This window comes from Pteropus medius, unplaced genomic scaffold (assembly GCF_902729225.1).
Source record: "Pteropus medius unplaced genomic scaffold, Ma_sr-lr_union100, whole genome shotgun sequence".
Taxonomy (NCBI): Eukaryota; Metazoa; Chordata; class Mammalia; order Chiroptera; family Pteropodidae; genus Pteropus; species Pteropus medius.
In genome coordinates, this window is record NW_024355990.1 from 9,868,892 (window position 1) to 9,895,982 (window position 27,091).

Consider the following 27,091-nt stretch of genomic DNA (forward strand, 5'->3'; position numbering starts at 1 on the left):
CATTCATCCACCAATGCATGCATGTATTCGTCCCACCATGTCAGGTTCTGGGGATGCTGTGGTGGTGGAACAGCCCCGTGAAGCTCACTGGCTCATCTAGAGGGTCTTACGCACCCTCCTAGCTCCCCGTGTGCTAGGCCATAAGCCCTTCTCAGCTCAGTATCACAAGTGGCAGCTTGACCATAACCTAGAGTTAATTGGAAACTAGAGGCTCTCCTAGCGGTGGTCCTTATGTTATTTTCATTCCATTCAGCCAGGAATGAACAACGTGCTGGACTATGGCCTGGACCGAGTGACCGATCCAAATGAAGTTCAGGTAAACCAGGTAGGTATCTGCTGCCAACTTTGGGCAGGGCCTAGGCCATGTTTTTAGGCTGGGAAGCTGTCCACATGTCTGTTATCTATTTGTGTCTGTTGGGGTCATGTCACCGCCCCTTCGAGGCTGCCAGAGAGAGGAGGACTGTGGGCTCTGCAGTATCAGTGTCGGGGATGGGGAAGCCATGGCAGGGGTCCTAGGTGAGGAGAGAGGAGATATCTGGAATGCAGGCTGGAGCCAATGGGATCCAGATGGTTGGTTTTCAGACTTTTCTGAGTCACTTTCCCCTTTGAAAATCCGAGGAAATTTACGAAAGCATTCTGCCCAAAGATGCACAGACAGATATGTTGCATGCCATTTCAGCCAATTCCCTGGCTCCCTGAAGACTGTGGCCCCAGACTTAACTCCCTGAATCCACTTTGGGTTTAAACACTAATCCACATGACAGGACCTGGAATGTCACACTTTGTTTTGCATCTCAGTGGGATGGATTCTTTGGAAAGATTCTCCTATGGTTTTTGTGTTAAAAGGACCCTTTCTCCCAAATAAGTCACCATTTATGCTGGATGGCCAATTTCCTATGATGGTTTCTTATTTAAAGAAATGCAGTAGATAAACTATTGAAATAGTGAGCATCCAGGTGAGGGTTTCTCAACCATGGCACTGTTGTTTTGGGCCAGATAATTCTTTGGGGGGCACTCCTGCACACCGTAGCTTCCCCGGCCTCTACCAACCAGATGCCAGTCACATCGTGCCTTTCCTGCCCGCTTCCCAGTCCTGACAATCACAGATGTCTCCAGACATTGTCCCATGTACCTTGGGGGACAAAATTGCCCAGGTTGAGAACCACTGATCCCAGTAAACCAGCCTAAGCCCCATTTACATTAGTCTTAAGGCGGTTTCATTGCTTTCTGTCTATAGTCTCCGGACAGCAGGGGGTCAGTGACCTCTTTAGCCTAGCATGTCACTTCCGAGCCTCGGCGGTGCCTTAAGGCCTGAGTGGGAGCCAGGAGGGACGTGCTGGGAAGGAAGGAAGAAGGACATGGATGGGGAAGGAGAAAAGAGCAGGAAAGAGATAGCGAGGCCGTTCTGTGCCACGCGCACTTCTGCCCTCCAGGACCCGGAACTCACGATGACCGTGGGGGCCGCCCAGAGGATGTCACCTGGGGGGCATTGCTAAATCCCTTGTCCATGACTCAAAGTGACCCTTCCTTTGTTACACGTGTGCCACTGCCAGCCTTCAGAGGCCTTTTCCATGTTCCCCTCATCAGATGACAGATAACTGCTGAGGCCTTGTTGTTTGGGTCGCCATGGAAACAGAATCATCAAGGCAAATACTGAACCTGGCTGGCAGATTTGCCTTTTTTGTGGGTAACTGGCAGCTGTGGAAACCTCTCCGGTGTGGAGCAGTTTGGGGAGAGGTACAAAGCACGTCACAGTCAGCCTAGGAGGAGAGCGAGTCTTCTGGCTTTTCAGGCCCATCCCTTGCCAGATGCTGGCGATTCCGTCAGCTCAGAGTCGGAGCGTGTGAGACAGGGCTGTGTCCGCCGTGCTGATGCGGGACGCAGGGGTCCTTTCAGTTTTGTTTACCATCACCTTCTCTGTCTCTCTTTCTTCCGCCAGCTCTCTTTCTCCTGTCTGCGCTCTGACTGCTGTGGAGTATTAAGAAGAATTAAGAACCGTAATTCTCATGCACGCGGGGCCCTCCCGCCTGTCCCCTCCCTCAGCCGGCCCGGTGTGTGGGACGGATCCAGCTGTTAGGGAAACGGAGGCTGGTGCTGGGTTTTATCTGTTTGCAGTGTATCCCCAGTTCGACTGAGTGTCCCTGGTTTTTTCGGGTTTATCTGCTCTGAGAGGAGAGGGTGGCGGGAACGGGCAGTGTCTCTATGCAGCCTTGGGAGTGCAAAGGTCTTGGGTTTTTGTTTCCTCTCAGAGAACGTGGTGCTGGTTTGAAGAGAGAGGCCATTTCTGAGAATTAGCGAATTCTTGAAAACGTATCTGTTTTCCTTAATTGGAGGAAATAACCCCAAAGAAATAAACACCATCAAGTGTCAGAGAGGAGGCTGTTAGGTTGGCAGGTGTCTAGGGCCCTGGGTGACCCTCTTCCTCAGGCTGATGGCTGCTGGTCAGGGTGGCCGCCCCTCCTCGGGAGGGACTGGCTAGGGGCCAGGGACCACACGTCCTCTCTCAGTTTTGAGGCTTTGAGGCATATGGGGGTGCCAAGCATGCAAAGTCCCCACCTTCCTTTTATTTCAGAGAATCTGGCCCCGAAGTAAGGGACAGAGCGGCGGCCAGGTGCGCCCCAGGCTGGTGCTCCCCCAACCCCAGCAGACTTACCATGGCTATTTAGTGTCAAGGGCCAGCGCAGGGTGCTAAAGAGAGCTTTGACAGCAGCATGAATCCCACTCGGTTCCACCTCTCCCTGGCGGCGTGATCATGGGCAAGCTCTTGAGCCGCTCAAAGCTTCAGTTTCCTCACCTATAAAATGGGAATAACAACAGCTCCTTCAGAAGATTAAATGAGACATGCATGTGACAGGCGTAGGACGGTGTCCGACATGCCAAGGCACTCCACACACAGCAGCCCTTGTTGTTGCTACTGTGACCATGCTGCGGGAGATAATTGATGGAGCCCTGTGGAACCTAGATCCCACTATGGGGGGCTGTACTTATCTGGGTTCCTCTTCTGTCCTTACACCTTCTCATGCTTCTGCCCCAGGTGACGGTGGAGGGAGGAAGGTACACGCCAATTTCAACTTCCCTGCCTAGTCCATTAACAGCTGCTGAGAATGGCAGAACTTACAAGGGCAGACGCGCTGGTCTTTGGGTGAAAGAGAGAAATATGGCCTCATGGCATTAAATACTGTGTTCCACAGAGCCCTCGGCCTGGAGCCGCTAGGGAGTGAGTGACAGTTCCCTCTGTACTCTCACATAAATGGGCACAAACAGCTTTCTTCTTGTGGCTCCTGGGTGACTGGTGCTGGCTGGGAAGGGATGATGCTGACCGTTGACATTTGCTGACAGCTCCTCGCGTGCCAGGCATGGGGCTAAGTGCGTCACACCTAGTCACAGCTCAGTTAAGACTCACAGCAGCCTATGAGGTCACCAGTATTATTAGTGCTCCTCCTTCCTTGTCGAGGAGACAGAGTAAGCAGCTTAGCCAAGACACACGGCTTAGAAATGGAGAAGCCAGGATTTGAACCCCTGCTCACGGGCACCCAAGCCCCCTCCGTATCCTGCCAGATGTGCTTGACGGACATTGAGGTAGCTTCTAGAAGATTTGCTGGATGACATTGAATTCTTACGCAGCGTGGTAAAAAAAGAGGTAATATCGATTCCATTTTCCATATGATAAAACAGAAACAGAAGTTGAGTAGTTTTGTCCACGCTGGCCCAGCCAGAATTCAGTCTTAGGTCTTTCTGGTTCTACAGCCCTTGCTGTTGCTCATACTGCCATTACATTATTCTCACCCCCTCACCCCCGCCCCTACCCAGCCACATCCTTTGGTCCTGCATCCAGGGCCAGCTTCATGGCAGGTGACTTGTTCACTGGTCCATGGCTTCACACTTAGTAGAGCCCCGTATTTGGTTAATGTTCTGCTGTCGCTGTCTTAAAATTCTTAATACTAATTTTTTTTTTTTTGGACAAGGGGCATTTTTATTTGTGCTGTGCCTTGCCAGTTGTGTGGTCTGTCTTGCTTCTGCTGATCAGGGAGTACCTGGCAGGACAGATACTTCACAGGATCATGACCTTGACCTCCTGTTTCCTTGGACAGCCAGCTGCCTCCGGTCTCTTCTCTTGTCTGCTTTGCATTACCCGTGTCAGTTCCTGGATTTCCTGGTTTCTGACTTTGCCCCTCTCTCTGTTCGCAGTACCCGTGTGCCCCAATTCCTCGTGGTTCTCCCCATCTTGGCCTCCTCTCCATGGCTTGCCCGACCCTCATTTCTGTTTCTGCACAGATTCCTGCCTGGCTGCCCGATCGCAGGGTCTGGGGTCTCGCACTCCTGTCCACAGTGGCTGGAGGGCCTCTCAGGGCAAGGCCCTGACCCTCCTGCCCTGTGACAATTGTCTGTAGCCTGCATCCGGGTTCCAGGGTTCCAGGGCCAACAAGTCGGCCACCGAGCTGCGTAAACAAGCTCTAGATATGTCCGTGTTTGGGCAACTCTGCAAGCAATAAATAATATGTTAGAATTCCAAGAATGCAGAACATTTGAAGATTCCTTCCTTAGACACAGAATCTTACTGTGCAAAGTGTGTCACTCAGATGATGCCCTCCAGGGGGGGCCAGCTGTTGAGAAAGCAGGGGATTTGTACGTGAATGCCAGGACGAAAAAAAAAATGTTTATTTCTTATTTTATGAGGCGGTTTTCTTTGAATTGCTTACGAATTGTGCGTATATATTTTTTAATGACTTTATTTTTAAACGAATGTTTCTTACGGCCTTTGGCTAAGTAACAATAATATTAATAGGTTTATGAGATTTGGCCAATAAAAATATAGGATGCCCAGTTAAATTTGAATTTTAGATAAGCAACAAATAACTTAGTATAAGTGTGTCGCAAATATTGCACGGGTGTCCTGTATTTTATCTTGTAAGTAGGGCTAAAACCGTGTATAGTCTCGGTATCAGTATCCTGAGAACTCTAAATCAATAGACACTGTATGTTCAGTCTTTGCTGTATACCAGTCACCTGTCTATTGCTTATTTAGTCCCTTTTTTCTTCTACTACCCCCTTTTACAAATGAGGAATTAGAGGCTTTGAAATGGGAAATAACTCATCCAAAGTTACGTAGCCAATAAGTGATAACCAGGATTTTGACCTTGGTCTGATCCCAAAGTCCACATTGTTTCTCCCCCAACCCCCTCAAAATCTCTCTCGATCTTTTAGAGAAGTCCAAAACCCTCTCCCGCACTGTCCCGATGCACCCTCCCTAGGACAGAGAGACTCTGTGTGTCAATCTAGGGGAAGCTGATCGTAGAGACAACTATTTTTCAGGCTAGACATAAACGCTAAAATCCACATGGACAGTCCAAGGTGGAGGTGGGAAAACCTCATATTCAACTGCATCCTATTATTAGGGAGCTGGCTGCAGTCTGATTCCCAGAAGATAGCTGGTAATTCTGGGAATCAGAAAACCAACAGCAGACCACACCACCAATGCAGGGCCCTAAAAGGGTAATAAAAGCAAACGACGTGCATTAAAATCTAAAATTTTTTTTTTCGAATCTTGAGGACTGAGATAATGGCCCCAGAAACAAACATATCAGGCTGAAGTCAGACTAGAAGTAACTTACAAAGCCAGCTCCCCAGGGGGCCCAGAGGACATCAGGGCAGACGGATAATCTGGTTCAATTCATCTGTGATTGTCCACTCAGGGGCCGGTGACCACAGATCAGTGGCCAATAGGAAGTTTTATCTTGAGCCCTGGGCACTCTGAAGGAGGGTGTTTAGGAGGCTGACTGCCCAGCTCAGGCCTAATATGATTGAGATCTTTACCATAATTACTGTTTCCGGCCCCCCAGCTTTGTTGAGCTATCATTGACGTATAATCTATGTAAGTTTAAGGTGTAAGAGGTGATGATTAGGTACGTGTATACACTACAAAATAATTAAGACAATAAGGTTAGTTAGCTCCGACGTCGGTCACATAATTACAGCTTCATGTGTGTGTGGTGATAACATTTACCATCTCCTCTCTTAGCAACCTTCAAGTACGTGATACAGTACAGCGTTGCTGATTAAAGTCGCCAGGCTGCGCGTTAGATCCCCAGGGCTTATTTATCTTACAGCTGGGAGTTTGTTTTACCATCACTAGTGTTAATTAAAGAGTGTTTCCTGTGTTTGTGTTTCATCTTGTGACTGGGGCTCCGCCTCTTTTTGTTTTAATTTGACAAGAAATGGCTGGACAGAGTCGTTCCACTCTGTAGCATTCTCAGCTTCCGGAGGGAATCGGTGATGACAGTGGGCTTTTTTTCTATTTCTTAGGGATCCCTCCTCAGCTCTGAAAAGGGTAGATGGGTTTGAATCTCGGCTCAACCAATTATGGACCAGGAGATGCTGAGATGCTTGCTTAGAGCCTCAGAGTTTCCTCAGCTGAAAATCAGAATAATAAAACCTTTCTCCCTTAAACTGTGTAAGGACGCAAAGAGGTGTCAATTGCTTTGCACTAATTGCTAAGTGGTTATTATTATGCAACAGTCCAGCTCCTTCTTTGAGCAGAGGGCAGAGACCAGTAGATACTATTTTTAAACCATTTCAACAGACTCTTAACAGAGAATTTTATTATCTTAGGTTTGCATGCAAATCTGCTGTGGCCCCAGGGGACTTTCCTACCTGAAATGTGTGTCTTCCAAAACAGTGCCTTGTGTTGAGACAGAATGAGAATGAATAATCAATGTGGTTGCCAAACTATTTGGATCATTTGGGGAGTGTCTTCAACTTTTTAAGTGGACAAATATTCTATTACACTTAGAATACGTCTCCATTTTTTAGACCTTTGAGCACAAGCATCTCCTGGGTGCCAGACATTATGCTAGGGAAGGTAGACATGGCTGGCTTGCTCTTAATGGTGTCTACCGGGTGGTATGTATATCAAACAAAGTCAAACAAAACAAATATGTAATTACAATTGTGATAAATGCTGTGAAGGAGGGTGTCAGGTGTGTGTGAGTTCACATCAAGAGACCTACCTGAGACCTACTTTTCTGAGATAACTCTCCCCACTCCCCCACCCAGGAAAAAGGATTTCCTGTGAAAAGCAATTACATAAAAGCAATCTAAGAGACCAAAATAAAACCTGGCACGGATTAGATAGGCGAGAGGAGTGTGTGACATCCTGGACTGGACTCTCCTTCATTCCTTGTCAGCGGTCTCACGGGCAATGGTCGTTTTGCTCACTGGCTAAATAGAGTCCTCCTCGGACTTCTGACCGTATTGCAAGCGAAGACCCAGGTGTGTAAAGTAGCATCGATATTAACAGCCAGAAATTAGGATGGTCAACTAACAGTATAAGAGTCAGCACCAAGCAACCCCCGGACACAACCAAACCTAGGAAAACTGAGACTGGGGTCACCAGGTGTGCCCAGCCTCCAGGGGCCGTGTGGAGCAGCAAAGAGATACCAAGGAAGCACGTCGGAGTGTAGAAGATTTTAGTAGGAGACAGGTCTGAATGGTTTCCAGAAGCTTCTAAGAGCCCAAACATGGAGTCCCTTTGGGAGCCGTCCTTTCTCTACTATAACTAAAAAAAATCCAGAGACAGGACACCCTGCTGCTGCCCAGTCCTGGCGTGAACTTGCTTCGACAGGCAGCTTCACGCAGAGCATGGGGCCTGATGCGATCTTCTGCATCACGGCTCAGCTATGGGACTCGGCTTTCAGTGGCTGCGGGTCTCGAGTCTTTTAAATGTGTGCTTTATTTTTTGGCAGCGTGGCTTACCGCCTCCTCCCCCATCCCCCAACTTATGGTATTGGTCAGATTATTCTGAATGCCTGAGGAATGAATCTCACCGTTCATTCAGATCTCTCTCTCTCTCTCTCTCTCTCTCCTATGAGAAAAACAAATACTCAAGCTCCACATGAGTTTCCCCATCTTTACCTCTCGTTCCATTTAAGATGGTTCCGTAGACATGATGGCAGATTAGGACCAACCCCAAGCTTGTTCTTTAATTCATTTTGGCTTTTAGGAGAGCTGGGTCAAGTTACAGTGGTAAATCATACCCCTTCCCTCACCAAATCGCTTAGTTACCTAATTCTCCAGTGGTTGTGTCGAATTGGATGGAGGTGGTGGTGATGGGGGAAATTCTATCTTTTAAACACGAAAAGATGGACAATTTCCTCATGGGGAGAACATTTTTATTTTTCAAATGGGTATTTGAACTGTAATGATTTCATGACATCTATTTAATAGCTTTTGCTTCTTTGTTTTACAGAAACAAACAATCATTGCTGTCAGAAAAGAGGTAATTAGTCTCTCAGATCCAGGGAAGTTTGATTTTAAATCCTCTAACAAATTATGTGTACTTTGGCTTTCTGCTCTGCAGTTAGTAATGAAATGAAAGCCATGCGTAAAGTTCAAAGGATTGTTTCCAAATTAACGGACAGCACAGAATGGTAAAGCATCTTAAGTAAGGTCTGAATGGGGCTGATGCTGAGACTCAGGATATGAAACACTCTCAGAAGGCATAGATCTGAAGGACGTGGGAGCAAATGCAGTGGAGCATCTGCACCCCTGCCCTGGCCCCTGCTCCCACAATTACAGGGCTGTTCAGAATCTGTCCAGGGTAGCACGTTATTTTGGCAAATCTCGTATCTAGGGCCATCGAGGTTAGATCTGCTTCTGTCAGTCAGAGGCACATGAGGGAAACGCTAAACATCTGACCTTGTGTCTTGGTTTCATGTTCCTTAGAACTTTAATTTTTCAGTTGGTGCCTTTTCCCAGACTGACACATGCCGGGTTAAGGAGGCCCCTAATTTGGAGTCTGGGGTCACCCATCTACTGAGGGCCCGAGTCCACTAGGTACTGAGGTGGCCGGCTTCAGGGAACGGAATCGGGTGCTGTGATGGGTATATGGCTGCTGGTTCCAGAGGCCACATGTAAATGTCAGTGTTTAGGGACACTCAAGAGTGAGGATGTAGGACATCTTCTAACGACCGTGTCTTTTCCAGATCATGTATTACCAACAGGCCTTAATGAGGTCCACGGTGAAGTCCTCGGTGTCCCTTGGAGGGTATGTCCCCAATTTATTGGTCTTGCTGAGGTTTGAACAATAGATAGACAAGAAGAGAACTTCTGCTTTAAGGCAGACTTGGCAAGTCAAGGGCTGGCTTAGAGCCTAATAAACTCTGAGGGACAAAGAGGTCTCTTGGGGGTTAGTTACTGGTTCTTCACTCTGGTAGGCAAAATCAGGGGTGGGTGAGGTTCTGTATAAATCTGTCATCTTTCTTAGAACCCAATAATGTGCAGATGGGAAAGTGGGAGGAGTTTTTCAGCTCCTGCACTGGACCCTGTGGGGGTCCATAATAGCCTGCATTTCTATCCTTACCCATTCAGAATGATTAGGGTTGTGTTTACTGGTTCACATGTCCCATTATTAATCTTTAATTTAAAATCCAACCAGGATAAATGAGGAATTTACATTTGATACAGTGAATGTTTAGTCTCTCAGACACAAAAGGGTTTAGTGCCTCCCAAAATGTCAGCAATTATCCCTTTGAAATGTGGAGTTCATTTCTGGACCACCTTGATAACTCTGATTTTTCTGCACATGTGAAAATGGACTTGGCTTAGTCCTGGGGAGGCACGGTGACACTTACTTATTCAGACTGTTTAAGACTCGAGAATAGTACTGATCGAGATGGAAGATGTATCTTGTCCAGTTCTAATATGGTTGGGGGTTAGGCTCTTGTAAAAATCTTCAGATATCTTTTTACATCTTCCCAAATCCCTAGTTTGCAAAAATACCATCTGCTTGAGAAAATGTGTCCTGACCTCAATCACATTTTCCAATGACTTCTGTCTTCGAAAGATTTCCTGACCACAGATGAGCGTACACCCGTATCCTCAGTGGGCATCCATTTTGGGTCGTAACGATACTCATTGTTCTTGGTAAAGCCAAAGCCATCTACTTTGATGTCGCACAAACCCAGTTTTCTGCAACCAAACAGAAAGGACATTATCGAAGGAGACTCAAAGGCTCTTGGATACTTCTTCGGCCCTGCTTTCCAATTTCTATTCGGCTCAGAGCCTTACATAATCTTGACACCTTTAGTGTTTGGACCTGTGGACCTATTTTTTTTTTTTTTCCTTCCCTTCAGCTGCTCCACTAAAGGTCTGATCAAAGAACATGAGGGTCGTCGGAGCTCTGCACCGAACTGCAGACTCAGGGCTCTGCTCTATTTCTAGGGCAATGGGCCCCGTCCTGGCAATCTCCCGGGGGTATGGACAGACTTCACGGCCAGTGCCCATGTGTTCACTGTGGCTGTCATCCCCACCTGTGGGGTGGAGGGATGGCAGGCTTTCTCCGCCCTGTCCAGACACCAGAAAATGTGTTGGCTCAGAAGGTCTAATTCAGCCAGCGGGAATTAGGTTTTGAATACTGGGTCCAGGTTTCCAGACTGCCGTCACTGTCCTCACAAAGGGGGGGCCTCAGCACGTGGGCAGAACCCCAGCAAGTCTCCGGCGCCCTCGTGCTTTCAAGATGGCGCCACGTGCCCCTTTGAACAAACTGAGTCTGCTCTGAGCTTTGAAGACTCATGACACAATGTAAAGAGATGGTGTTTTTAATGACGTAGGGATTGGGTCGGGAGGCAGCATTTTGTTTTAAGTGGAGTAGGGACCAATTTTGTCAAATACCCACCAATCTGAGCCTTGTTAGAGCATTTTTCTAAGAAGACAGGGGTAAGTGTGTAATAAATCTGTCAGGAAAGGAGGACAGGCTGGTCATCCTGAGTGTTGATTCAGTCTCTTGGGTGTTGAACTTCTGGGAAAATCGTTTTCCGTTTGCCTTTCAGGATCGTCAAATACAGTGAGCAGTTTTTGTCCAATGATGCCATCATGTCAGGCTGCCTTCCTAGCAATCCCTGGATTACAGATGACACTCAGTTCTGGGATTTAAATGCCAAATTGTATGTATTCGAGATACTGTTTTGTTTTGTTTTTTTTTTTTTAAATAGTTTTTTGAGTTATAATTCACAAGCCATACGATTCACCCATTTAAAGTGTACGATTCAATGTTTTTTTTTTTAATTATAGTCATAGAGTTCTGCAAGCATCACCACAGACAATTTTAAAACATTTTCATCACCCAAGTAAGACCCCGCCTTGTACCTCCCCTGTCCCCAGACACACACACACAGTATTCCTCCAGCCCCAGGCGACCACTAAACCACTTTCTGTCTCTATGGGTTGACTTATTCTGGACGTTTCATATAAATGGAATCATACAATATGTGGCCTTTTGTGACTAGCTTTTCCATTTAGCATAATGCTTTTAAGGTTCACCCGTGTTCTAGCATGCGTTAGTACTCAGTCCCTTTTTATGACTGAATAATCGTCATTGTACGGACACCTCGCATTTTGTTTATTCATTCACCGGTTACTGAACCTTTTGGTTTGTCTCTGTTCTTAACTCTTACAAATAATGCTGCGGTGAACATCCGTGTACTGGTTTTTGTGTGGATGTGTGTTTTTGTTTCTCCTGGGTGTCTACCTAGGGGTAGAACTGCTGGGTCAAATGGTAACTCTATGTGTAACATTGTATTGTTTTTGAAAAGGAAACAAATACTTTTCCGGCTTCACATATTGGATATCTAATCAGTGTCAAACTAAGTTCCTGGTGGTCAGAGCCGAAAGCTGCCTGGGCAGTTACACTACTCACTCCTTGGCTCTTAGCTCTGTTTGTGCATTTGAACGGGTGTTGCCGCTAGCTGTCCCTCTGCATATATCAGGCCTTTGGGAGGCGGGCAAAGGCGGTCATACAGAGGGAGAGTGTCAGCTAACGGAGAAAGGAAGAAGAGAAGGGCGTAAATGTCAAGTCAGACGGAAAGGTAGAGGAGGAGAAGAGGGGAGGAGGGGCTGGTAAGCCTGCAGCTTAGGTCAGTGCCAAGGCCATCACACTTAGGGCATGAGGAACATACAGGCAGCATCGACCTAGCCAGGTAGGCAGGGCTGGGTAGCCCTGTTGCCTGCTCCATGTAGCCTCTGTGGGTAGCTGCTAGGTTCGGGAGGGCACTCATCTGGAGTTTGGGGTCACTTGTCTGCTATGTCAGTTGCAGAGTGGAAGACTCTAGAACCACTTTCTGGGGAGTCTTCCCTCCTCCTCAGGGCTCTAGTTATTAGGATGGTTTTCTGGAGTCTGCACCTGTCTCCCAGTTACAGATAAGAGGGGCGACCCAAATCTCCTTGTGGACAAGAGTACGTGGAGTTTGACTCCATGGAGGAGAAGGCTGGGCCGCCTGGCCAGGAAAAGGGTGGTCCCAAGAGGGTTTGGGCAGGAGACCTTTCGAAACGTTGACACCAGGTGGGACTTGCATCTTAGAAGTCTGGGAAAGGGTGCACAGATGACAAATGGGGTCTACCCAGAGGTGCTTGGCCTGAAGGCAGGTACAGGAGAAATCTCCAGATGCCAATGTGTTCCCGTGGTGAAGGGGGTGCTCTCCAGTGATGACAGGCATTGGGGTGCCGGGAGGTGGGGAGCCGGTGGCCATAGCACCCATCACCAGGGCTGCTCTGGAATGCTTTCCTGGTCCAGTGTGGTGACGTGACCCTCGGCTGGCTGTCCCCACGGGCCTTGGAGGAGGCATCCCTGAAGGCGAAGGGAGTGGCTGGAGTGTGAGGCTCTCTGCTGTGGGGATCCCCCTCCCCTTCGGGGTAGCCCGCTCCCGCTATGTGGCCAGCAGACTCGTCTGGGGCTGCATTCTCCTACCAAGTGATTATTTGGATTGTACGTTTGTGCAGAAGTGGGGGTGGAGGGGTGTTGGGTCGAGCTCTGGGCCGTGGGATTCACGGAGGCTAGTGGGGCGCTAAAACCCCTCGCCGCTACCCAGGCCACCGCCTGGCATGGCCCCCCTGCACTGAGTGTCTGGTGCATTGATGGATTGTCACCCCCCAGGGTGGAAACGCCAACCAAGATGCGGGTAGAGCGGTGGGCCTTCAACTTCAGCGAGCTGATCCGGGACCCCAAGGGCCGGCAGAGCTTCCAGTACTTCCTCAAGAAAGAATTCAGTGGTGGGTCTACCTTTTTAAGACTTTTTAAATTTTTTTTCTTTTCTTTATTCTTTTATTTATTATGGTGACATTGATTAATGAAATCCAGTAAGTGTCAATGCAACAGTAAGTCATATATATTTTGCATCGTATATTTACCACCCATAACATGCAGTTTTTCAAAGCTAACATTTCTTTTTTTTAAAGTTTTTTGAGAAACACCCCTGTTATGTCTAGCATGGAGTTTCCGAGGGGCCCCACCACTGAGGGGGGGGGGCAATTTTATCTGCTGACATTAGTGAATTCACGTTTCCAAGGGTGCTGTCCACTCAGGCCGGCTTTGATCCTCGGGGTCGCCGGCCCAGGAGCTCTGTGTCCCTTGCGGTCAAGTGCAGCCCCTCGGGGAACGGAGCAGAAGGGAGTGGGGAAAGCAGGCTTTCTCTTTTTGTCTCCCAGCCTGATTTTCTCCAGCTCAGCGCTTCTCTTCCCTGGCCGCGGGTTGGATTCGCCTGGTGATATTGTAAAACGAGCTTGGCAGATCCTATCCAGAAGGTTTCTTTTCAATTTGTTTGGAGTGGGTTTTCCCAAGTTTTGACAACTCTCCAGCGGATCCTAACACGTGGCCATCCTGGTCTCGTCTCGGTCTCAGGAGGGAGCAGATTTTAATGGAATGGGCGGAAGCCACACTGTAGATCCCATCTCTGATGTGTCAGCTTTTTAAATCTACAGCACTGAGAACCATCTGGGAAAACCCAAGGCCAGATCAGGACCGGTTTCATTGGGCTGAGTATTCCATCGGCTTCATCCTCTTTGTTGACATATTTACTCTTATGGGGTTCACTTACTTTCTTACTGGTTCCCCGGCTCTGGGGAGCGTCACATGTGAGCCTCAGTACTCAGCCTCTTACTCCCCAAGACCCAGTGGTCTGTGGGGTTGCTCCTGAAACTCATCCCACGAGACGTGCCATCGGCCTGTTTGACCTCCTGATGCAGCACGTTACATTATAATGTGATTCTGGAAAATCCTTCTCTCTATTCAAACCTAACTGCCAGGATGTAATAAACCCCAGACTAGATGGATGGGAGAGAGGGACGCTCTTAGCAGGGCGGGAAGTAACTGGCGAATAAGTGGAGAGGGTGCCATCTAGTGGCAACGCCACAAACCACACCCTGAGTTTATCCTACCTACGCATTGCTTAATAACAAAACCTGAGGAAAAGATTTTTCTTTTCTGCATTATTAAAATAGTACTATCGGTGATCTACTCAAGATATGCTCGAGGCTTCAGACATGAACAGGGCACATGAATCATCACTTTGCTCATTTTTATTAAAAACATTTAAAAATTGAGATATAACTCACAGACCATAAATTCACAGGCTGTAATACATATACCATTTGAAATTGTACAATTCAGTGGTTTTACTATATTCATGAAGTTGTGCAGCCATCACCGGAAAGTTTTCTCCCCTTCAAAAAGAAACCCCTTACCCATTAGAAGTCTTTCCCTATTCTTTCTTTTTCTGCTCCCCTCTTCTTTCCTACCCCCCCAGCCCTAGGCAACCAACTAATCTACTTCCCATTTTATTGGATTGGCCTATTTTGGACATTCCATATGAATGAAATCATAAAATACTTGTCCTGTGTCTTCTTTCGTGTAGCATAATGTTTTCACGGTTCATCCACGTTGTCGCCTGTAACAATGCTTCATTCCTTTCTACGACTGAAGAATATTTAATTGTGTGGCTTTGTCACATTTTGTTCCTCCATTCATTCGTTGGTGGGCATTTGGGTTGTTTCAGCAGCTTTTTGGTTGTTAGGAATAATGCCACTGTGAACATTCGAGTACACATTTTTGTGTCCTTGTTTAATTTTTTTGTGGCGGCAAAGTTTTCATAACGTAAAGTGTACCATTTTGACCATTTTTAACTGCACAGTTCAGTGATATTGTGCAGCCGTCACCACCATTCACCCACAGGACTTTTCCATCTTCCCCAGCTGAAGCTCTGTCTCCTTCAGACACTAACTCCTCCCTCATCCCTCCTGGCAACCACCATCCTACTTTCTGTCTCTATGAATCTGACTATTTCTAGGTGCTTCATGTAAGCGGAATCGTACAATACTTGTTCTTTTCTGTTTGGCATATTTTACTTAGCATAGATTTTTCAAGGTTCATCCATGTTGTACCTTGTGTCAGAATTTCGTTCCTTTTTAAGGCTGAATGGGATTCCGTGGTATGTGAGTAACCTCGTTTTGCTTATCCATTCCTCCATTGATGGGCGTTTGGGTTGTTTCCACCTTTTGGCTCTTGTGAATAATTGCTCACTTAATTTTAACCTTAAGCAATTAATCGTTTTTTGCCACGGGCAAGATGATCTGCATTGCACTTGATGTTCATTTGAGCACCCAGGTCTGCGATCTCCGTCCTAAGAACAACCTGAAGTTTGAACCGCAGGGGAAGGACCCTAGCGTCTGGGGACAGACGTCAAGTAGCTAAGAATCGTGCCAGTCTGAAGTACCCGGGGGCTTTCCAAAACCACTGTGAAAGAGGAGGAAGGGTCTTCTTTTGTCTGTGTCCCCACGCACTGGCTTTCCGTGATTCTCATGCATGCACGCACAGATACATGCACACATGCACACGCATGCACACACATGCACATGCATACACAAGACGCACACATACATGTACACACATCCACACACATGCACACATGCACACGCAGGCGCATTACATACATGCACACATTCACACACACACATTCACATGCATGCACACAAGGCACACACATACTGGAACACACATCCATACACACAAGGTGCATACATTCACACACTCAAGGCACAGACATATGTGCATACACATTCACACACAGAAGGCACACACATTCACACACAAGGTGTGTACATTCACACACACAAGGAACACATAATATACACATGATATACATTATCTACACTCATGTAATTCCTGCTATACATACATATTCACATACATGTAATATCAGGTAATAATATGTATGCACACATTACACACAAGGCAATAATACATACATTATATACACATTCACACTCATGGACTCGAGTATAATAGTTCACATAAGTGCACAGAAGGCACACACATGCATACACATTCACACACAAGGAACACACATACACATACACATTCACACTCATGCACTCGCATATACAATAAATTCACATAAGTCTACACAAGGCACACACATGCATACACACATTCACATGGCACACATGCACACATGGACACATGCACACACACATGCACACATACACATTCACACACATGCACATCCACATTCACACACACACAACACACACATACACATCTACACACATGCACACAGGCACACACATACACACACATTCACACACAAGACAATAACATACACACACATCTCACACACACATGCACACAGGCACACGCATACACAAACGCACACATTCACACACATGCACATGCAGGCTTCTGCTGTCCCATTGGCGTGATCATCGTATTTTCTCAGGCAAAAACTGCCACCTGGGGTGACTGTACCCAGTATTCGCACTACTCTGGGTGCTGGGGAGAACTGGCCAGAGAACTTCAAGTTGGAAGGAACTGAAGGATTGGGAGGACTCTGGCCAGAGGAGCGTCGTCCCTCTGGCTCAGGTGACTGTCCCCGTAGTGGCCAGGCCTTTTCTGAGAGTCTGCATCAGCATCATGGCGTGAGCAGTCTCTCTGTGAAGACCTTCGGCTGGAACATGCCCTCGAGGGGTTTTAAAAGATGGGCTCTCACACACAAACAGGGGAGGCAGAAGTCATATGCAGTCGCTGACACCTGCAGAGTAAACAGGACCCTTCATGAAGACAACCTGTCATGTAGCAATACCTGTTTACAAGCCCAATCACCTGCAGACTTGTTCAAACACATTTGCTACAGCCAATCCTAGGACAAAAAAGGAACGTGACAACCTCTGGGGCTGACAAGAGCTCCGAGCTGTGTACCGTTGGGGAAAGAGCAGTGTTCGCATTAGACACGTGTGGCTTCGGACATGGCGGGTGGCAGTCTGGTGCATTTCAGAGAACACGTGTGGACCGGTCACTGAGTTAAGGGCACTCTCCCGGGGCCTGGCAGGGAGACCCGGCTCCTTCCCTCCAGGAGTGTTCTGCCCAGCCCCATACTGTGCCGTGGCTCGTTTTGCAGAAGGCAGATGATCGTCACTCTGGGAAACCGAATCCCTCCCAGCTGACCCATTTCTTTTCTTTCCTCTTTTCTTCTCCCGACTCGTTTCCTGTCTGGCTTTCGTCTGCGTGGACCCCACTCCTCCCTGTGCAGGGGAGAATCTGGGATTCTGGGAAGCCTGTGAAGATCTGAAGTATGGAGATCAGTCCAAGGTCAAGGAGAAAGCAGAGGAGATTTACAAGTGAGGATTAGCCGGATTGTTGGAGAGCTTCCCCGTGGGCCCCCAGCTGGCCACCCCATTGCTTTTGAGGTCCCACATCCCTCGTGTCGACGTCAGCTGTCAGCCGATGCACCTGCCATGCTATAAATAGCCCACCGCTGCTTTGCAAGGATTCCCCTGCTCTTAGGAGAATGTGCTTAAGAGTTAGAAAAGCAAGCTGCCTTGAATTACAGGGCTCTGTCTTTGAATAAACCCCCTCGGTCTCCTGGGAGGTAGGGGTGTGCGCATGTGCGCGTGCGTGTTTGAGAGAGAGGAGAAAGGAAATAGGTAAGATGGGAAAACCTATTCCACAGACCACCTTAGAGAGTTAAGGCCCGAGAAGGGGATGGAGGTTCCCCGAGTGTCTGGGACAGCGAGCCCAGCTTGGGTTACAAATGTGGGCACAGCTCTTTAGCCCTTACTTGCTCAGCATAGCAATTAGTCTGCCCCTCTGCAGGCCTGGCTTTCCTCCAAACTACTCAAGAGCCATGGGTTCCAGTTCTGAAGGGCCAGCCCTGCTTCTGATGGGCAGGTGGCTAGGGAAGGGGAGATGCGACGAGGCCACGGGTACTGCCGAGGTGCACGGCTACTGAGACCTGCCGCCCGCCCGCCTCCCCCACCCGGAGGGTGCTCCCGTCTTGCTGTGGTCACGTCCTTGCTGGTCCTCTCTGCGCTGGCAATGGTGGACACCAGCCTTTGTCTCTGAGGGCCCAGCGTGTTTAGTGCATACTCACAAGCTCAGCTGTGATTCCCGAAGCCCAACCGCCCCTGAGCTAGAGCCAGGTGTCTGCAACCACTGGGCTGCGGTGCTGAGCTGTGGGTGGCAGGCCAGATGGCCCACCTCTCTGAGCATTTATCCCTTTGTGCCTGTGCTGTCCTTCCTTCGAATGGGCTCAGACTGGACCATCCCAGTTTTCTCAATTTAGAGAGGCAGTAACAGTGCCGAAGAACCTGGGGCTACATACCTGGAGGCACCTGTACTTCCTCAAACGTTTGCCCACTTCCTCTCACAGGGAGGCACTCTGCACTCCAGGAGAAGTGGGGGTCAGGGAGGTATTGTCAGTCCAGGTGGGTCCCGTGCCATCCTTCCCCAGGACGGGGGTGCTTGGCTGCCTTGCACACGATGACCCATGCACAACTCCTAATTCCAAAAATCTGATCCAAAGGAACCTCACTGCCTATATCTTTGTATGAGCTTCCTTCCTCCCCAGGCTCCCCAGTTATGTAATCTTAGTCTGCATCCCCAAAGTTTAATGTACAGCTTAGGAGTATGGCAGGAACACCCTAATCAATAACTGAGCTGGGAAAGATTGGAGAGTGTCCGAAGTCCCAGTGGGAGCTGAAGGACTCAGGGACCGTGGCCGAGTTGGGGTTGTCATGGGGCTGTCAAAGATGCACAGGTCAGCAAACCTCTGGGTGCTGGGACAGTGGGCTGCCTCCCAACAGAACGTTCAGGATTCACCTCCAAACACATCTCGACTGGGCAGAAGGGAGCTGAGGCCGTGAAACACCTGCGTGGAGGTGTCTCGACCTGAATCCTGGTAACTAAGGAGGCAGGGGCGTTAAGTCAGACGCTGGGTTCTTTGCCCCCAGGGCCAGGGCCACCCCAGCTGCTTTCTGCTCTCTGTCCTAGACGTGGGAACAGAGAAGCTAAATAGTCACGTGGGCAATACCGGCGTGGCTGTTTTCTTGCTTCTGAGAAATATTGCTCGACAACCTGTTCAAACTCTAGTGTCTCCTAAAAAGGGACCATTTTCATCCCGGGAGGCCCGAGTTCTGTCCATCCTTCCCTCCCAAGCAGTTGGGAACTGTTCATTAACCGACTTGGTTTAGCTGCTTTTGCTAGCCTTTCCCTCCCCATCCCAGGCTGTTCCTGGCCCCAGGGGCAAGAAGATGGATCAACATAGATGGCAAAACCATGGACATCACGGTTAAGGGGCTGAGGCACCCCCACCGCTATGTGCTGGATGCGGCACAGACCCACATCTACATGCTCATGAAGAAGGTAAGTGGGGCCCGTGCTGAGGGTCCTGGGGGCCCGGAAGCCTTTCCCTCCCCAGGGACCTGCAAAGTTCTTTAGACGCAGGGGAGAAGAGAGATGATATGTGGCTACTGCTTTGCTGGTGTTGGGATGCAGACCTGTCAGCGTCTCTTCCACCTGTCCACTGGGCTGGAACCTCTTTGAGCTCCTAAGCTCACTGGCTGGGGAGGACCACTGGGGGAAGCTGTCTGTGTTCTCATGGGCAGTGATGACATTGGTCATGACCGTCTTGCTCTAAGAGCTATCGTTTACAAAGGATTACACAGTGTCATCGCTGTGCAAAGCATGGAACTTTGTAGCAGACATCCCACGAGGCGGGGATTATTTCCTCAGAGGCCAGTGGTTTGCCCAGGGTCTCACCAGATGTGGAGCCCAGGTTCAAACTGGGTCTCCCCGAGTCCTAACCCAGGCTCTTAGTCTCCACTGTTGAATCGCGGCCATTCTGGTGGCCCTGGCCCTCAGCAAAAGTGACATGTGGGTATTTATCCAAAGAGTACCAAAACAATAACTCGTAAAGATCTACGCATTCCTACGTTCATAGCAGCACAATTTACAATAGCCAAGATATGGAAGCAACCTGAATGCCCATCAGCAGACAACTGAATAAAGAAGTTATGGTTCATATATGCAATAGAATATTACTCAGCCATTAAAAAATGAAATCCTTCCATTTGCAATGACATGGATGGACCTAAAGGTTAGGCTGAGTGAAATAAGTCAGACAGAGAAAGATGAACACCACATGATTTCATTTATGTGCGGAATCTAAGGAACCAAAAGAACAAACTAATCGAAAACAGACTCACAAATACAGAGGACAATTGGGTGATGGCCAGAGGGGAGAGGGGCTGGGGGCTGGAGAGTGGGGTGAAAGGGTTAAATAAGTATGAATGAGCAGTTAGTAGATGGTCACGGGGATGGGGTCACGGGGATGGGGTCACGGGGATGGAGAGCACGGCGTAGGGAGTGCGGTTAGCATTAATGTGATGGCTACATTGAGAGCCAAAGGAGAGAATGAGCAATTATGGGGATCATTTTATAAACTGTATAAACATCTAACCGATGTACTTTATACTTGAAACTAATAATAAAATTAAATTAAAAAAGGAAAAAAATGGAACATATGGAAGATCTAGTGTGTGTACTTACGTTAAAAACCCTGTGAGAAATCAGATAGCCTTCTTATTAATATAAAGTGAATGTGATGAGAATTTTCAGGAAATTGTTTTTTTAAAAAATAAAGGGAACCCGAGAGAAAATAAATCACTTTCTTAAGAAATTAGAATGTGAGGCTCAGGGTTAGCCTTAGAGAAGTTGTCTGGTACGGTTCCTATTTGGTGCTGTGCCCCACGAGACTTTCTTCCTAAGCTTCAACTTCTCATATGGCAATTATTCCTTTTATGGCAAAGTATTTCTAGAAACTTTGTTATATGATATAGGTTTGTGTGAATGGAATTTTTAAAATTAGTTTTCCTTATTAGACTTATTTTCCTTAGTCTTTTATGTATATCATATTATAAAGAGATAGTTTTACTTTGCTTTTAAAATATGTAATAATTTAGAATTTTCACCAAGCCACATTAGCCATTTCTTTTACCATTTATTATTCATCGGTGGGTGATTTTTCTGCATTCACCTTAGAAGATTTACAGCAGGATTTCTTTAATAACGGTCTTCCTTAATGTATTTTAGAATTCAGAAATGTGGTTTTCATATAACTTTTTAGGGAGACTCCCAGGGAGACCAGTTACTAGCCAGGGAGACCAGCTACTAGCCAGAACAAAACAGAGTCATGGGTAACTGAATGATATTTACGCTTCCTGGACTGCATGTCGCTACAGGCCATGTCCTACGACAGTAAATTTGACATGACCCACTGTGTCCCCAGTCCCTATTCCCAGACTGTCCTGTTCTCGTGACTTTTACTGCTACCATTCAGTCCTTAGAATGGTCTCCTCCAATACATGTAGACATTCTCCCTCCCTGCTTGTCGCTGTGAGCTTTGCCCCGGACCTGTGACCAGAGGGTTGAGTGTGCTCAGAAGCAGGCAGCATTTATGAAGTGATGCCTCGGAACCTGTCCGCGGTCCCTGGAGAGATCCACACAGGAGAAGTCTGCACCTGGGTCTTATCTTGATCTTCTCGTGCCTTTATACTCAAATCCAGGGCAGAAAGGAATGTTAGCAAGTTTCGAGGTGGGCCCGCAGGCTCATGGCTGCTCCTCTTTCTTGGAAGAAGGTATTGGGTGGGCGAGGCTGGCCGCAGGTGTCCTCTCGTCTCGTGCCGGCTTCACTGAGTCGCCCCCGGCATGGATTTTGGCGTGGGGGGGGTGGCTATCGTCACTGATTCTCTGACCTATGTGCAGCAGAATCACCTGGAGGCTTGTTAAGGCTCAGATTGTCCCCCTACCCCCAGAGTTTCTATTTCGGTAGGACTGGGGTGGGCCTGAGAATGTGAATTTCTAGCAAGATGCTGGGTGAAATGGATCTTGCTGTTCGGGATCACAGTGGAGATTCACTGCTTTGGGCACACACCAAAACACCTTTCACATGAGGAGACACATTCTTTAACCTTGCCATCTAACCGCCAAGGGAGGGCTTGAAAATGGCAAGGGTGTTCGTTTGATTAGACACTTTCTCTCTCATCGTTCCTGTTTTTCTCTTGTTCCCACCAGGATTCTTATGCTCGCTATTTAAAATCTCCGATCTATAAGGAGATGCTGGCCAAAGCTATCGAACCTCAGGAAACCAGCAAGAGAAGGCAAGTGGAATGGTGTGTCATGGCTGGCTGGTTGCCTGCTGTCTCGTTGACAGAGAAATGTGCTCTTTTAGACCCATGGTCATGGTTGAGCTATTTGTTCAATGAAAATGTTGGGGACTGGGAAGTGTTCCTTGGGGTGTGATTGTCTCATTGGCTTCATAATGCCCTGAAGTCACCCTGGCAAGAGGTCCTTAGTCACTACTGCCAGTAAGTTTTGTTTCCCATATGCTGGTTTGAAAGTCTTCTCAGACTGGTTGTTACACATTACAACTGGAAGCAACTCAATGGTTTTTTAAAAGTTTTTTATTAATTTTTAAGTTTTTTTCTATATGTTTTGCAGTTCATTGATTTTTTTTTTAATTGCTACGTGTCACCTCCAAACCAATGTATGGGACTTACTTTAGCCACATCCTTTCTTGTGTCCTTGTAACGTATTAAGACCTATGGAGTATAGCAGATTGTAACCCTCAAAATGGTAGACCGTTAGGGGGAAGGAACAGTGACATTCTACGTGGTCTTGCGGACTCCAGCGGACTGCCTTTCAGTGTCTGTTAGTTGTCTCGTTCGTTCTCGCCTTCCACGTGGGAGATGTGGCTCCTTACACCTGGCAGAGCCCGTGGGCAAAGGTGAAGTGGTGTTCTGAGGGGCGGCTTGAGCTCTTTTTTTTCTGGGGGAAAAAGAAACCTCTATGGGGATCGAAGATGACAGCTTGAACGAAGACGCGGAGCTTTGCGGAGGTTCCCCAGCTCCCGCGCAGGTCCTGTCCCCACCGTGGTTCGTAAATATCCCCATTTGCCGGCTCAGCTCAGGCCGGACTCTTTCCCAGCATCTCCAGTCAACTCGACAGAGGGGCGGTTGGACCAGAGCCTTTATTCGGGAGGGTTTAAAAAACCCCCACTCGGCTTCGTTCGTGAGGATAATGGCCCTGTTTGGACAGAGAGAAAGGAGGTCTTTGTGGCGCTGTGCTTCTCGGTTTGCCGGGGGAAAAAGGGGAGTTCAGGGTCCTTGGGGACTTGAAAGCGGCTCCTTTAAGCCACAGGAGAGGGCTGTGGTCACTCCACCAGTTCTGCCAGGAAGCAGCGGTAAGGAAGGGGAGTCTTGTGCTTCTCTCTCCAGATAGTTTGTGAGTTGGGGCAGACCTGAGACATCATCTGGGGTCTCCTCTTGGGCTCCCCAGGTGCTTTGAGGGCTGGGGTGCTGCTAGACCACAGGTGGAACGCTTGGCTTCAGTGCGGGGTCTTGCCATCTGGCGATGTGGTCACCACTGCCGTGAGTGGGAATGCTCCTGTAACGTGTGAAGTTGGCCTGTAACTATGTGGGCCTGGTGGTGGGTGTGAGTTTGTTCCATGACCTGCAGGTGTGAGACAACTTATAAAAGTTAATTTTTCCAGAACGAGTTAAATCGAGCTCTAAGCCTCCCCCTTGGCGGGGTGGGTGGGAGACCCTATATTAGGAGTGACTTGCTGGTAGGGAGCCCTTTTACTCCCTGGGGTAGAGACGAGAGTTCTAGGGGCCCATGCAGTCCAGAAATTTGGGGATGTCCTAAGTTTTAAGTCTACCATTGCTGCTAAAATGCTCATCTTCCAGGCCTGTGGGCGGCTCACCATTTCCTGCGTTGGTCAGGCATCTGGAGGTTTGTCCAGGCTCCCGAGGCCCCGGGAAAGAGAGTTTGGTCCCAGCAGTCCTTATGTTTAGCTTCTGTAGAAGGCTCTAACTCATCTGGCGCTCGTGCATAGTGCCACCAGCTCCCCAACCCTGTTTGGGCCCCTCCCCCTTCCTCTGCCCATCAGACCTCGCCGTTGGGGACAGCCCAGCTCTTTCCCTCCTTCCTGGAACCTTGGCTTTTGAAAACGAATGCTCCCACTCTCTCCGGAGGCACAAACGCTTCCAGCACCCAAACCCTCCTTGCCCCTGGTTTCAAGGAGAGCCTACAGGAAGTTAAGATGACAAATTGATTTCTAAATGCTGTAAATAGTGTGTCCGTAATTGTCACCATGAGAGCAGTCTTCCTTGTGCGTAAGCTAAATCTGATGGCCGATGGGGCTCACTCTGGCCTTATGCTCCAAGGACAGAAAAGAGCTAAGGTGGGACATGCCTCTGAGAGGCCCCCGACGTTCACCAGGACAGTGTGACCGAGCCCGGATTCCCGCCTCCTGCCCTGCCTCCGCCCCGTGTTCCGGGCTCGTTGTTGGGCAGGCAGTGTGACTCCCCGCCAATGGCCGATCCTTTCCTTCCTTCCAGCTCCAGTCTGCCATTTATGCGGCGTCACCTGCGCTCCAGCCCGAGCCCCGTCATCCTGAGGCAGCTGGAGGAAGAAGCCAAGGCTCGAGAAGCAGCCAACACAGTGGACATCACTCAGGTCATGAGCAAGCTGGACCGCAGGAGCCAACTCAAAAGAGAGCTGCCTCCTAAATAAATCTACAATTCCTGGGGGAGTCGGGGGTGGGGCACGCACTTGAGAGAGGCAAGCAGGGGCAGGGCCAGAGTCTAGAAGATTCCATCCCCGTTAGTGGAGCAGTGGGGTAGTCAGGTTCCTCCCGGATTTCTCTGATCTCCTCCATGGTGGGCTTCCCAATACCACAGCCACCCCCACCCTCCACAACCAAGGGGCGGGGTTGGCCATGGTGTGGGGAGGTCACCCGATTTAGTTGTCGTGTGACCTCTTATCTGCTGTAGGGGATTCTGTAGTAAGAATCACAGAGAAAACAGGCTGATCTGTGTTCAGCCATTTGCTTCGGAAAATAATAGAGAAGGCCTCTCTTCCCAAGCCCCAGGCATAGTTCTGTCGGGCACATTTGTTTCAAATAGCTTAGTGAGGCTCTTCATCTCATCCAGTGTAGACCCTGCTTCTAAAGCAGTCAGAGATCCCCCAGGGCCTGGTTGCTGGGTCCCCTGTAGATACGGGCCCTGCTAAGACGTTTCTGTCAAGCTTGTTCTTAGTCACAATTATTGAGAGTTGGGGGGCTCTCTCCTTCCCATGTAGGTCTCCCCACCCCCTTTTACATGCCAGAGGAATAAGTAGGAGTGAAGGACTCAGGCCTGATGCCTCCAGAGCAGTCAAGGTGAAATGGCCTTTGGAGGAACAACTTTTTTGGATAAAAAGCGAAGGGGCTGATGTCTTCATTCATGGGAGGAGGGGTGCGCCATTTTCAAGAGGAGTATGAATCAACGATAATACTCTCGGAAGTTTTCTGGATGTTGGTGCTTCCCTCCTCCGTAGCTGTAGCCGAGGCCATCCCCGTGGTTAAGGCTGGAAGGTAGGACAGTTCAAACTCTAACCTCAGGAGGGCTGCAGGTAACTTGAAGTTAGGCTCACCTCACGCACCTGTGTAAGAATGCAAAGGAGGTAGAATGGGTCGCTGAGTGAGGGACTGACCTTGCACAGCAAGAAGACTCACTCAGTCAGCATGTTTATTGAGCACCTACTATGTGCCAGGCTTTGGTGAATAAAATAGACATGCTCCCTGTCTCACGGAGCTTATAGTCTAGGACTGACAAAAAAGTAATGATGCCAACTATATCAGGTCACCGTTGCTGTATAACAACCACCCACAAAGCTAGAGCGGCCTGTGAGATTGTGTTTATTGCTCGTGGATATGGGATCATCTGTGTGGCTCTGTCGATCTGGTGGGGCTTGCTCCCACGCTTGGGGGCTGATCTGTGGTGGCCGAGGCTGGGGCGAATGGCATGATTCTGCTCTGCTTCACATGTCTCTGACCCTCCCACCACCTAGGCACAATCCTGTGGTGATGGCGGAATTGCCATCATATAAGATTTTTGAGGTGCGGGCTTTGAACTGGCGCATGGTTTCTCTCACCTCATTTTGTTGGCCAAAGCAGGTCACAGAGCTAGCCTAGAATTGCGGGCTGGGGCAGTAGACTCCATGTTTTTAGTGAGAGAAATTTCACAGTCTCCTGCAGAAGACGTGGGGGGGGCGGGCGAAGAACTGGGGCCATCATTTCAGTCAACGACATAGACGAAGAGGTGATCGAACTCACAGAATGCATTAGGGAGGAAATGGATATGGTGCTGGGATAGGGAAGGTGGGTGGTGCTGGACTAAGAGGCCTCTCCTAGGTGGCGACCGATAAGCAGAGGATGAGAAAGAATTTGCTATCTGGAGTGTGGGTGAGGCAGGGGGAACTTTCCAGGCCTAGGGGACGGAACAGGCACAGTCTCAGCAGTGGGAAATGGTTCTGCATGAATGGGGCCTGGTGGACAAGGAGGGGGATGGTACAAGATGAGGTTAGAAAACCAGACAGGGCTGGGACACCTTAGGCCATGGTAAGGAGTTTGTGGCTCTTGGTTTCATGTTAGCAAAACAGTTCCATTATGTACTCTCTCCATTTTCTGTAGTCATAGACTAGTTTACAGAAGAGCAATGGAGATGGGCTTTGTTCATTTCTCTTTGGGAGAATGTCTTCCAACTCAGAAAGGGCGCTCCAAGCAGAGATTCCAGGGACTGAGGGACTTGAGGGGAGGGACCATATCTGTCTCACTCACCATTTGGTGCCCAGTGTTCTGAGACCTAGCGGGTTCTGCATAAACATGTTACATGGATGGATGGATGGATGGATGGATGGATGGATGGACGGATGAATGAACGGATGAATGAACGAACGGATGAATGAAAAGGGCCCCAGATTTGGAGAAGGCGTCTTGGGCTCTGGCCCTGGTTCTACCCCTAGTCTTGTGGTCTTGAGCAAGTCACTTAACCTCTCTGCTTCCTGATTCGAGAAACGAGGGGTCAGCCTGAGATCCATACTTCTTAAAAACAGATTTATGAATTCCTGAAGGATATTTATCCTGGGGAATCGATTTTACTTGAAGATTTG

At 48.6% G+C, this 27,091-nt stretch overlaps 1 protein-coding gene across 4 annotated transcripts in view; it reads left to right on the top strand.

Annotated features, from left to right (window-relative positions):
- Positions 1–27,091, top strand: part of RGS9 (regulator of G protein signaling 9) — a 77,741-nt gene that overhangs the window by 40,141 nt on the left and 10,509 nt on the right. For 3 of the 4 annotated variants that reach the window (XM_039859262.1, XM_039859259.1, XM_039859260.1), the window contains 9 exons: positions 254–325; positions 8,246–8,275; positions 8,982–9,043; positions 10,827–10,940; positions 12,926–13,041; positions 17,352–17,439; positions 19,324–19,462; positions 22,172–22,257; positions 24,499–24,616. In XM_039859262.1, the coding sequence (XP_039715196.1) occupies positions 254–325; positions 8,246–8,275; positions 8,982–9,043; positions 10,827–10,940; positions 12,926–13,041; positions 17,352–17,439; positions 19,324–19,462; positions 22,172–22,257; positions 24,499–24,616 (825 nt within the window). The remainder of the gene's footprint in view (positions 1–253; positions 326–8,245; positions 8,276–8,981; positions 9,044–10,826; positions 10,941–12,925; positions 13,042–17,351; positions 17,440–19,323; positions 19,463–22,171; positions 22,258–24,498; positions 24,617–27,091) is intronic. The other variant, XM_039859261.1, reaches the window with a different exon arrangement.